Consider the following 13,407-nt stretch of genomic DNA (forward strand, 5'->3'; position numbering starts at 1 on the left):
ATTCTCAAGCTCATGAAATTAGCAGAGACGAAGAAGTTCTAAATTGCCCAGTTAAAATCCTGTGCCTGTTTCTTCCTCTGATCTGACTTACCTTGTATAAGCTCCAGAATGGGGTTTTCCAGAGAATGGCCACATTTGCAGAGGTCGAGTTGGCACATGTTTAAATATTAAAAAAAAAAAAAGGTGTTTTTGAAGACTTTTAGGTTCAGCTGTCCTTATTTAGATAGATATCTGCACATAGGATCTCGCAGAAAGGCACCTGTTTTCCAAAGTAGTGGGCAGCCGTCAGCTCATCTTGACTTCCAGCCAACAATTAGGTCACTTCTTTAGGAGATTAAATAAGGAGCTCAGTGAGAGACTGCAAAGATAGGGAGCAGCTCAAAGGAGAGAGAAGTGTATTAATGAACTAATACAATCGTGCTGTGTATTTCACAGATGGGCTTTTCTGTAATGTCATAGCAAGAAGCAAAAAATAATAATAATTTACTCCTCGCAGGAAAACCAGTAAAAATGATAAAGATTATTGTATAGGGGTACAGTGTTGACAAATGTGTTCACAAAGGAGATAAACAGCCAACCTCTAATGTCTTTTGGGAGTGTTTATTGCAGATATCAGGATAGAAAAAAGCCATGTAGAGATGCTCAATTGATGGAGGGTGGCAGGATGGAAAACACACACCATCGCTTTCTCCTATCATAATGTTTCATGCTCTTCAGTTATTCCTAATTCCTGATCCAAATAAAGTTTGTCCAGGGTGTCGCATTTATTTTATGCCGCAGGTCCAGGAAATAACTGTTGACTCCATGACACTGCAGTGAAGTGTCTGTAAGTGAAAGCTGTCCTTCTGATGGCAAGTGATTGAGTGACTGTTAGAACCAAGAGGGTGAATTCCAGTACAGGGTGAATCACATCCAGAAATGTTTATATCTGTTCAGGCGTTCTTTATGGGGAATAGAATGCAAGAGTTTTATTTTCTTTCTTTTTTTGTCACAAGGCCAGGTTGGATGGGGCCCTGGGCAGCCTGGTCTAGTATTAAATGTGGAGGTTGGTGGCCCTGCCTGTGGCGGGGGGGTTTGGGAATGCATGATCCTTGAGGTCCCTCCCAACCAAGGCCATTCTGTGATTCTGTGAGATACTTCACTGGGGATTCATGCTTTTTTAGTAGATCAGTGTCATAAAGTCTCATGTACATATAGAATATGCAGGAAATATCCTCTCACATCTGCTGCGGAAACGTGTATAACAGCTTTTGTTAAACCTCTGTATTTTCATATTAACTGTAATATCCTCCACAAGGAGCCTGAAGCACTACATCTTCCTTATTGATAGACTTGCTGTGTGATTAGGATGCTGTCTTTGTTCTCAGATAAATGTCTATTTTTATGAAACCGTACTGCTGTTAGCAGCTTCTAATGTCCTGTTTCCACAAAACATGAGAATTAAGATTAGCTGCGTATTTACAGGATTTCTGTTGACAAATACACCAGGTTTGGACAAGTTAATTCCCAGTCAGTTAATTTCTGTGACTTTTAAACAGAGTTTCCCTCAGACATTATGTTTAGTGCTTACCTGCCTTGACAATATAGAATATTTATAGCAAAGAATGCATAGGAATTCACAGCAAAAAATGTGTTTTCTGAAGCATATGGGTCAGAGGTTTGAGTTTTGTTTCCTAGAGCAGCAACTGTAAAAGTAAGACATTTTTAGCATCTATCTTTGCAGTTACTGTAGTCTGTAGACACATCCACAATCCAAACATTGAAGCAAGTGGCTCAGTTTTCCAACCTTTTCTTTTGCATAAAGCGTAAATGGCCATTGTCTACTGAAGAAAAGTGTCTAAATTACCCAAGATGCTGACCAAAGCATAGCCCCAGACAGCTAATTTTGATTGCATAGACCTCATTTTGCCTTTTTTTTTCTCTTTTTGGCAGTTAATGAGAGTCATCTAAGCACATGGCAGTAGGAGGGAGTGCACTTGGCTTTAGCATTCTGCCAAAAACTGCTAGAAACCACCTGTCTCCTATACTGCCAATCTGCCAGGTTTAGTACAGAAGAGTCTCGAAAAAAGAGCTCTCTGCAGCCCTTTCCAAAACCAACATCACATCTGAAATTGTCTGGTCCACGATGGGCCTGTGAACACTGAAGCTAATAGAGGAAAATACAACTTTTCCCTGCTGCCGTCAAGCCCGATGTTTCACATAGCGGAGGTTGCTATGGACTTCTACAAACAGATCCTCTCCAGCAGATCTGAAACTTCATTGTGTTATTTGAATGCCTGGCTAAAATTTCTGGGCTTTGCCAACTCTGACTTTCTGTTGGGCTTTTTTCTTTGTTCGAATCTTGTCTATACCTCCACTCTTATCCTCCTTCTGTGCACCCCATAGATGTTTGGGAGCAAAAGGGCAAATATGAGGTATTGCATCCTAGGGGCTTGTGCTTGTTCTCCTGCCCTCTTTCTGAAACAAGAGAATCTGGTTGCACGAAGGTTTCGCTGCATTGAACAGATGTATGGTGCAATAGGAGACTAGGGCAAAACTGTTAGTCTAATGGCAGGGAAGAAGCACATCTTACATGATACAAACCCTAAAGCTATGGTAATTGGAGAAGCTATTATTGAAGAATGAATGCATGTCTGTCTCAGGAGTTTGGCAGTTAGTCCATAACCCTATAGCACATCACCGGGTTATCCCTGCAAATTTACAGAAATGGAAATGTTTCTCTGTCCTGTAATGCATATCTAAATGAGACAATTGACAATAATAGAATGCTGCACAGTAGTTAATGTAATGTGTTGGATTGCTGCCTGCAGACAGACAGACAGAGGCAGCCTTGATACTGCTAAGGGGTATACAGAGGAACATCAGTGTGCTCTTTTTCCATGAGGAAATGTGGAGTGTGTGCACCATGTGGAAGTTTTATTGGAAAGGACAGCTGTGCATGGGAAGGATTTTTTTTTCTTTTGGGAGGGTGTTGTGGTGTTTCTGTAATAGGGCTGAGGTTCAATTTTGTTGATTGAGGACATTTAGTGTGGGATGGCACCTGGGTCTGTTACAGTCAGGGTTAAGCCTCCCCCTTGACTGTTATGTTCACATTACATAAATACGGGTTTATATGTGATGCAGGGTTTTGTGATAGTACGTTATCAAGCCAGAATTGCATATTGTCCCTACAGCTGGAAACCTTTGTTGGGTTTTCATCCTCAAGGAATAAGGGAGCATAGTTGGCTTTTATTTCAGCTCATGGCCAACACACTCAGCTGGAAAACACATAGTTGGCTCCTAGTGTCACAGTGGGCTTCCTGTGAGATCTTCTGAAGCCACGTAAACCTTCTGTGGCCCAAACAAGAGCAACAACTTGTAGCTACTCCACAATAGGTATTTGTCAGGTTCTTGTATTCGTGTTAGGATGCTGGTGATCTTCAGATCAAAGAGTCTGTGGAGATGGGAAGTATGGTTTCTTCTTGTCATGTGGATTTGCTTGCTAATTCTTTGGGCTTTGTTTTCAAGTTATCTCAAAGCACGCTTCTTCTCTAATTAGCAACCTGTAGCCAACATTTCTTTTAAAACAAGTGAGGTTTCTGAAGGCTGTTTGAATGAACTTCCCACATGTGTGGCAGTCTCAAACATTCAGACAGATCCAAAGCAAAGCCGAGACTGAAACTTTAATCGCTGAGTTTCACACGTATTGGCATTTCCATGGAAAATATCACTGCAGGGCCCAAACTTCAGGATGGTTGCCAGAACACACAGGCCCTCCCCTGGCAGACTGCAGGCCATGGTGAAAGGCACTAGGCATGTGTTTTCTAAGGACTAGGGGCAATGCAGATGTCACTACATGCGGTCACACTGAGCAGGTGGGATCCCGGTGTTTGGATGGCTCATTGGCAGAAAATTTCTCCTGGCTGATCAGCTACAACACAGGGCTGTAATTTTATAGATCAAAGTCACCTAGCTTCTCTCATGGAGAGCAGAGGTAATAACAACACTGTAGTTGCTATTTACCTCTATCAATAGGGGATTTCTACAGCCCTTTGCAAAAGGGATCATTTGCTGTTTTAGTGATGAGAGAATTAAGTAGATGAGCAGAGAAGCAGTTTCTCCAGACTTTGTTTTTCAGCAGGCCGTATCTGAAGAATACCGGAGCAGATCTCAGTATGGCATATGGATTAAAAACTGCTGCTAAAATCATTCTGCTGTTAATCCTTGTCTCATTGTGGAATAGTAAATGTTTACTGTGTTTCTGTGTTAATCCTTGCAGCTTTCAGCCGTGCCCCGGTCCCCATGGCTGTGGTCCGAAGGGAACTGTCCTGTGAGAGTTACCCCATAGAGCTTCGCTGCCCAGGAACAGATGTTATCATGATTGAAAGTGCCAACTATGGGAGGACTGATGATAAAATCTGTGACTCTGATCCTGCTCAGATGGAGAATATCCGCTGTTATCTGCCAGATGCCTATAAGATTATGACTCAAAGGTATAGTATTTAATTTTCTTTGTTTGATGGCTATTGCTTTTTTTTTCCCCCCCCTTTAAATCCGGAATGTACACAGCAGTTTGTTTGTATGTTTGCACGAGAAAATGCAGGTACTTAGTCTCTATGTATGTGTACAGAATTACAGCTGTCGTTGATAAACTGTGATTTACCAGAGTGGGCTAGGATCACACAATATAAATAACATTTGCAGTAAGTACTGCTAATCAGCTATCTTGATACCTGCTGAGTCTTAATTCTACCTCTGAAATACCTAAATATCAATGCTCCTAATGTGAATATATAAATGAAGCCTTTCTCAAATGTACCTTCTTTCTTTGATGCTCTTCTTATACAGATAACCAGTAATCTCCTTTAAGTGATAAATATTGTGTTTTCTCAATAACATTTTCATTTTTCAAAATACAAAGAAAAGTCTCCATCGTTCTTCAAGTTGCCAGGCTCAGTTATGGACAAGATCTGAATTTGCAGTCAAGTGCTCATCCAGGATTGTTGCTTTTGCAGATGATTTGCTAACTTTCTGTATAACTACCATTGCTGTTAATTGCTAACGCTGCATCTGGAAATGGCAGCTGAGGTGCTGCATGTGGGCAGGTTCTTGTATTTCAGAGCCAGGGCTGAATGGATTATTCCAACCTATAGATATCCTCGTTCTGGAATGACTTTAACTGTTGCTGAATTTTTCCAGATTTTTTTTTTTTTGGGCATAAGAGTTGGCGTGGGAAGGATTTGTAAGTCACAGCTCTTGACATTTAATCACATACAGGGTGTTTCTCCGAATATAACTACACATGAATAATTATCCGGTACATTTTACTATTAATTTAATAGTAATAGAAATGAGTGTTTTAGGATATTAATAATAGTATCGACATAGGCAAAGTGTTGCTAATTGAAGGCATGGCAGCGGTGTTTGTATGGTGACCTAATGGCCAAAGCCGTACAGGATTTTAATGGAGTAAATGGAGTGTCTTGCTATTGTTTGCTGTAAGACGCTTTGCACTAAAAATGGAGTTGTGTAAGCAGCAGAAAAGAAAGTGTGGATTTCATTTGTATTTGACATGCTAATGGATATTTTTGAGCTCCCTTCAGAGTTGTTCCATGTCAGAGATTTAGATTCTGAGTTGCTGCAAAAGGCTTCTATAAGCCCGCTTCCCTTGGCACTTCTATAAGTCAGACCTCCCTGCCTAGCTGCTTGAAATCACTTCTGTGGGGTTGTGCTGGTTGCTTTTTCAAAACAAGTGTGAGGGTAACAATGTGACATCATCCAGTCCCTTGGATTCAGCATGGTTTTAGTGGAATTACTATAATTCTCCTGTTCAAGTTGTTAGTGGCTTCAAGCAGAAACCCTTAATCCTCTCCACATCGGCAGAATAAAACCATGTCATCCCCTTTGTGGGCCATTACAATGTATTAATATTTTTTTATATATGTGGTAGCGTCCTCCAGACTCAACCTTCCTAGCCACATGCAGAGCTCTATGATCTCCTGGTCAGTTCCCAGGTGTAGCAAGACTGCAATAAACATTAGCCTCTCGGTCAGAGAGGGCATGTAATCATGTTGTGTGATGAAAATTCACGTCGGTTACTCGGCTCCTCTTGCTGTCACTGCAGGCTTGAACTGCTTTGCAGAGAGTTAGCAGAGAAGCACTTCTCTAGGGCAAAGCATCTCTTTTCCCATCTGAGCAGAGAGGGATTGCAATGGAGGATGGTCACTGAAGGGGATGTTTCTTGTCAGAGAAATGGGAATCCCCGCTGACTGAATATTAAAATCCATGCTTGATTGTGTGTGTGTCAGTGAGGAGCCTCAGGAAAGGGTGATAACTCTTTTTGTTTAAGCTATTTGATGATCAGTTTTCATGAAGTGTGCAATCATGTTATTAATTGGGTACTTCTGAGTTTCTTGGAAGTAAATACAAACTGATTCTAGTTAAAAGGCAGGTTAAAAAGGGGGGAAATACTCCACTTCGCATTTTTTATGCCATTCACCTTTCTCTTTTAATCTCCCTCAATTCAAAGAGTTGAACAAAAAATTAAAATTAAAACTATTAAAATGAATTGCATTCTTAAGATGCAAACCAGCCCGCCGGTTCACAGCTCAGATGCCGCCTTATAGCTGAGCATCTGAAAACAGCAGCATAGAAGGAAAATCCTGACAGCCCAGCCACTGTGGCACTAACGGTGGCATTTTCTTCTGAAAGCCTCTACCTGCAAAATTAATCAGTTCAGCAGTATTTGGGCGGTTTTGCAGAGGAATGCAGGTTTTAATACAATAAGCTTGTCTTTGCTAATGCTGTGGAGTGGTGGAAGCAGCTACTCGTGGCAGTGTAACCTGCATGGTAATCGAGGCTGTCTGCATGCTGAAAGAAAAACTGTATGCACAGCGCTTGCTTATTATGCATTGATTAATTATCACGTTCATAAATACAGCCCCCTTGTAGTCTTTGTAAGAAGTTGTCTAACTGCTAGCACTTTTTAATCAGCAACTCTGTACAGCCAACTTATATGCATTATGGCATGGCTGAGGGGAGGGGGAGACTGAAAGGTGGGGAGAGAAGCATGTCAGAGAGACAGAGATGTTAGTATGTGAGCCAAGGCTGCGAGTGAGCAGATTTATGGCAGATATTAGCGACTGCTCCCCCAAGGACCATCCCCTCCCCCCAAAATTGAGCTGGCACGTTCCTTTCTTCTGTATGTTTATTGAAATTAATTTTGCAGACGAGTACATGGAGTTATTTTGAAAGGGAAAGGCATAAATCTGATGGTGTGCTTGCGGAGCCCCCTGAGCAGTTAGGACACGAGAAGTTTTCACTGCGAGTGTTGCTCTGAAAATCTCTTAAACTCTTCAGAGCATTGCTGTAAGTAAAGAAAGTTTAAACAGCTTGTTTTATAGGAAATTAAATCTTTGTGGCCTATTTTGTTTTCAAACTTGCGGACTCTTCCTTCCAGCATTAGAGCAGCAGCTGCCCATAAAAGCTCAGAAAGAGTGCTTTATGGGTTGAAGATTTTTCTAATATAATTAGTGAGAAATGTACTTCATAGTGTGTTTACTTTGGAGAAATATCTTTTGAGGGCTGTAACAAACAGTTGAATCATAACCATACCCACTGTAAGCTGAGCGTGTTGTGCCATGGGAGACTTCACCATGTCTGCCCTTGAGCAACTGTGCCACATATCATCCATTTAGGCAGCCTGAGTCCTCTTCAAACAATAGGGAAAAGCAAACTCCCATTCCCACAAAAATTCTCTTTGCATTAATAAATGTTAACACTGCCATTTGCTCTACTGAAAAAAACCACAAATGCTGTGTGTCCCTTTGTGCCTGCTGGTGGGTTGACTGTGGTTGGTGGAGGTAGTCACCTGCTAGCAATGGCACACAAGTAGAAGGCTTCAACTCAGGCAAGGGATTTTAACATTCATTTGCCACCTTGTTTCAGACACACATGCCAGCATGCACTTCTTTTTAGGCATGTGCTGAAGTATTTTGTTGAACAAAGATCTGCCCGTGCACTTTCCGGGTTAAAACTAATGGAATGAAGATGATGGATGGATCTGGCTTGCATGTATGTTCGCAGAAGCGCATGCTGTTGATATCACCTTTGTTTTTAACTTTGTAATTTGAAACAGACCATTTTACTGAGCTTATTACCCTTTTCTGTAGGTTTTAGCCTTGGATGTCAAAAGGGAGGAGAAAGTCTGAGTGTACATGCAGACATATGTGCACACAAAACAGCGGCAGTTTTTGCCTTAAAGACAAGATAAAGGTTTTCTTTTGCTTTCCAGATATGAGGAGTAAAAGGATCCTTCTCTACCCCAGCAATTGTCTGTTAGTCTTAAGTTGGAGGAAAGAGAGGAAGGAGGGAATAATGAGACAAAACCAGCGGGCGTAACGGAAGAGCCAGGGGAGAAACGTTCATAGGTCTTAACATCTGTTCTCAAAATCAAAGCAAAATTCCTTCTGAGTTTTCAAAAATGTGAAGGTAGAAAATATGGGAAGCTCTTGCTGGGAAGCTCTCTTGTATCTCTTGGAAACTCAGAGAGCTCTGTATGCAAAAGCCATCACTTGCACAAGTCTTTGCCCAATCTGTACAGGTCCTGCCTTTTGTCCAGGCAGAGTGCTGCAGAACTCTTCCATGCCAATGTCAGCACTTCAGGCTTAGAGAGGCTGACTGAAAGCTGTTTCGCTCCCTTCTCTCCTGAAGGAAGCATTGGGCTCATTTTGCCTTCCACTAATGTACTCTGATGTGAAGCAGGATCTTGGCATTGCACTTTGCTCATCTCTGGTGGCTGAGCAGAAGAGAGAATTTCTCATAGCGGGGCTTGCAGTTGGGTACCCGAGCTAGTTTCTTTTAGGTTCAAAGCCAGTCTTTGTTGTTGGTCTATGGGGTTTTGGTGTTGGCATCGCTGAAGAAGCCTGTAAGTCAAGACCTTAAAAAAACAAACAAAAAACCAATCAGTTATATTAAGAACATAAGAGTGTTGTTAGGCTCCATGCCATGGCCTGGTTCTTGTATGTAATCTCATATGTAAGGAGGGACATTTACAATTTCTCTGATAGCTGGAAGAATGCTGGCAGGCACTTTGTACAGGGTGGAGAAGAGGAAGGAAACTGTATGAAACAGCTTGCATCACATTGCAAAGATTTTTCATCTCTTGAAGAGCTGTGTTTTGTTAATGTTTTTGGTTGATGACCTGAAAAATGCAGGAGTCTGAAACGAGTGTCATTATTATTCTAATAATATTGCATCTCATAGTGTGCTGTTATTGATGCTATCAGCACCTGTGATTTCCAAGACATCTCAAATGCTAGTGATCTGCTCTTGTGTCAGGAAATAAAGAGGCTGGGTTATCTGTATTTCACAGATAGGGTAATTCACGTTAATCATTCTTAAAGTGGCTGCTGGTTTTGATCATACCAATTTGGGGCTGTTCTCCTGGAATCTTTTATGTAAAGTAGCTCATTCTGTTGAATGCGGAGAAGATGTGTGAAACGAGGAGAGCTGCAGACCCGGAGGCTCTGCCTTGTGCCATAATTACAAAGGCCGTAGGTAGGACTGAGCAAACAGCCCTTATTTGAATTGCAGCACACTTGTGTCATGCCCTAAAGAAATTAATGGCATATTTCTCAGAAAACAGCACCCTGCTTAGACGTTGTCATCATCACCTCTGAATCAGATACCAAGTGCCCCATTGGATAGGAACCCCCCACCCCCCCTGCTTTCCCCTGCATCCTGAGTACATTCTGTGAAGACTGCCAAGATACTACTCATTTTTCTAAATTTGGTATCACACAGATGGCTTGGGAAGTGCGTTTCTGAAGAACTGAGATGCTGCAGTGGGAAGCGAGGCTTTTCTCTTTCTGGGAAACACAAGTCTGGCGCTTTGAGATCATGATTGTGAAAAGCATCAATATGGAGAAATATTAATGTTTCGGTTAAACAGTGGTTTCTGTAACCAGCAGAAATGAGCAGGGAATACCAAAGCTCACATTCCCCAGATTCTGATTTGAAATCCTGGAAAACAAACCTTGGTTAAGCAATCTATTCTCTTGCTGTGCAGAAAGATAGATTAAAACGAAGCAAAGTCTACTAATCTCATCTGCACCATGACCCTGGGACAAGGGCACGTACACCATTACTAAGAGGGGAAAAAAAAATCAAGTGCTAGTGGAACAGTGTGCACTGAACTGTTGAATCGCTCTAAAAAAGATCGCTACTTCCCAGCCCGTACAGTCTTAATTTATCCTACCTCTTCCCTTACTGAAAATGCTGTCAGACCGAGCAGGAGTAAATTCTGAAAACGACAGCCCCCTGGAATTGCCCTGGTACCCCATTAAATCAGGGCTTGTCAGTCCCAGCATCTCGGCTGATTGCAGCTGCCATGGAAACAGATGAGGAGAAGGTAGTAGTTTCTGAAGGTAATAAGGTTCCAAGCCGTGGAAGGCTCTGTAGATCAAAAGTAATGCTCTAGGCTTCCCCAGATACCAATCGGTAGCCATGGCCAGCTATAAAACACCCCAGTTAAAAAAATAAATAAATAAGTAGATGGTTGTGTTCTGCAGTGACTGCTGGGTTTTGGTCACTGATAAGACCAAACGTGCTCCTGTTTGGAGAAATCCAGGCTCAAGCTGAGAAAGCGGCAGGCGACCGGCAGCCTCTGTGGCCAAATAAAGGCCTCTTTGAGGTGTGCAGACTGGAGGGAAAGCTCTGGATTGGCTCTGCTTCCTCCTGCTGTCATTCTATGCTTTACTCTACACAGAGCTCAGCTTTCTGGCTCTCCCCTGACCCAGCCATCCCCAAGTCCTGGGCATGTGTGTGAAGTGGATGGTGTGCTGTAAGTGTTCTCTCTCTGCCGTCTCTGCAGAAAAGGTTCTGCGTGTACCTATTTCTTGCAGCACTGGCAATCTCCAAAGCCACTTTTCTCTGCAGAAACTTACCAGTTTCTTTCCTTCTGGAAGCTGGAAGAATTCATTATTGCTGTCTTGTAGGACTGGTTCAGTTTGCCAACTGTTTTATTTTTTAATTGTTCCCCCCCCCCCCCACCTTCCACTGGCCTTAGCAACAAATAGAAGACATGGGAATAATCTCTTGGATAAGTCATGTTGTGAAGTGGCCTCAGAACTGCTACATGCATGAGGTGCTGGAAGCCATGCCAGGATACTTATTCCATCCAGTACCTTGCTGGTGTGAAAATGGCCAGCTCCAGCCTGTCAGAGAGGAGGGACTGGCTAACTCCTGGCAGCTGCAGGTACCTTTTTCCAGTAGGAGAAAACCTACATGAAATGTACTCCTGTCATCTGTTTCTTCTAAACATTCGAGGTTTGTTGAGAACAGCTACTGATTTGCACCCAAGGAGGAACTGTTGAGAGGAGATGGAGATGTTGCTGACAGTGGAGTCTGCCAGTTGAAACGTGTATTGCATTCATTACCACGTTGCAGGAGGTGGGTACAAGCACACAGAAAACCTTGTTGCTGCAAGGGGGGCAATGCAATATGATGCTGCTCTGGGCCCTCAGATACTCTGCTATTGCTGAAACAAGTTTTGTATTCCATAAACAGATTTTGTACCATTATCTGAGTTGTCCAAAGTGCAAAATCTGAATTTGGGCTTCTGCATCCTTACTGTGGCACCTGCTACACATTCCCTGAGTCACTGAGGTGATGAGCATTGAGATGCTTCTGCTCAGCCTTTCCATATCTTAAGCCTTTCTCAATGCGGTGGCCTTATGAGGCTGTCACAGGGCTTAGCCTTCAGATACCTGGTCTTTTCGTCACAAAGATTAAATAGATTTAGAGCATTGCACAACATTGTGCACCTATATCAGATTTTGATTTGTTTGGTGATTTAGTTGTTGTTTTGGTCTTTATTGGGTTGTTTTTTGTTTTGCTGTTTTGGTGTGTGTGTTTTTTGGGGGAGGAAGGTTGTGTGTGGATTTTTTGTTTGTTTGTTTGTTTTCTGTTTTATTATTATTATTTTGGTACAGTAGAGTTCATTAGTTTATTCCTGAGGTCAAAACTGGGTTTATTCTCAATGGATTGTCAGTTCAGGATTCAGTAGATGCCTTGACAGTGTCGCGTATTGACTGTTCAGAGCTTTAACTCCGTATCCCATTCTCAGATGTGTGAAACCAGCAATACCTCACCCCCTGTATGTATATGCCTGGTTTTCTTGACTTCTCTGCAGGACTACAGATGCTTTCTGCAGACCTCACTCTCATCTTCACACACCAACAGTTTGGCAGCCACCACGTGGCTTTACATCTCGTATGATTGCTCTGCAGATCCCAAATGCTTGTGCAGCTTCAGTGTATTTGCCTGGGCTTCCAGATGTTGCATGATGATGAGAAACCACACAGGCAAAAGACAGGGTGTTAAGAAGAGATCCCTCGCTTTCCAATGTCATAAATATGGTCTGGTTCCTGAATCACCAGTTCAGCATGGTTCTGAAATTTAAGTGTGAGTTTTGCTAGTGGGATGAACTGAAGTTTATTTCAATCTCTTTGGGGAAAAGAGAGAATGAAAGGCTTTTATTGGAAGCAGTGACCCAAGAAAAGGTTTTGCTGCCTTTATGATTCAGGAGAAGGATTTTTATGTATCAGTAAGCAGAGCGTATGAGGTGCCACACCGCATCTGTGATGGAAAAGAAGGGCAGGCTGTGGGATTTATGATTGGAGCCATCTTCGATGCATTATGCATAAGATAATGCATTGGTGTCAGTTATATACAGTAGAAGCCTTAATTCAGCTGGAGTCCTGCTGACATCGTAAACTGGGAGACAGCGTGTAGTTTATGGGCAGTAGTAGAGCCTCCGGACTGAATTACGGCCACAGCATTCAGTCTGTTACCGAGTGTTGCAGTTGGTAGTAGGCCGTATATTACGTGCTTTTACTCAGAGTAGGACTGGTGACAAAGAAGGAAGAACTTTATTGCGGAGATGTGGTGAGGAATGGAGGATGGAGTTATGGGCAAGAGAAATGTACAGAGCTATAAAACTAATGCAAGGGTAGAAGGGGGGGGGAAGGAGGTGGTGGGATTTGGAGCTGGCTGGAAGCAAGTATGTCAGAACAGAAGGTTTTCCCCTGCAGTTGCTGCTCTGCCCTGCTGCCCTGTCCTGCAAGGCCAAGTCCTGCATGCCTCAGGGTAGGATGAAGCATTGCTTTGTGAGCAGTGCAGATCTCTGCCACCCACAAGCCTCCTTTCATCCCCATCCCTTGTCAATAGACAGGAGCTCTAACCCAGTGCCCAAGACCTTTTCATCTTCTGTCTAGGTTTTCTTGGTTAGCATTAACTGTAATTGCTGGATATGCTTGATGTCTGTATGAATCTCCAGACCCTTTCTGAATCTCATTAAATCTTTGGTCTTAACTTCCACGAGCTTTAAGTCCAGCAGGCTAACAACTGATTGTGTGAAAAAAAAAA

The 13,407-nt window shown here is 42.5% G+C and overlaps 1 protein-coding gene across 41 annotated transcripts in view; it reads left to right on the forward strand.

Moving 5' to 3' along the window:
- ADGRL3 (adhesion G protein-coupled receptor L3) overlaps positions 1–13,407 on the forward strand; it is a 475,677-nt gene that overhangs the window by 215,131 nt on the left and 247,139 nt on the right. For all 41 annotated transcript variants that reach the window (XM_085545165.1, XM_085545173.1, XM_085545186.1 and 38 more), the window contains one exon: positions 4,259–4,472. In XM_085545165.1, coding sequence (XP_085401291.1) covers positions 4,259–4,472 — 214 coding nt within the window. The remainder of the gene's footprint in view (positions 1–4,258; positions 4,473–13,407) is intronic.

The sequence above is a fragment of the Coturnix japonica genome, chromosome 4 (assembly GCF_054131305.1).
Source record: "Coturnix japonica strain WE chromosome 4, WE-NBRP24, whole genome shotgun sequence".
Classification (NCBI taxonomy): domain Eukaryota; kingdom Metazoa; phylum Chordata; class Aves; order Galliformes; family Phasianidae; genus Coturnix; species Coturnix japonica.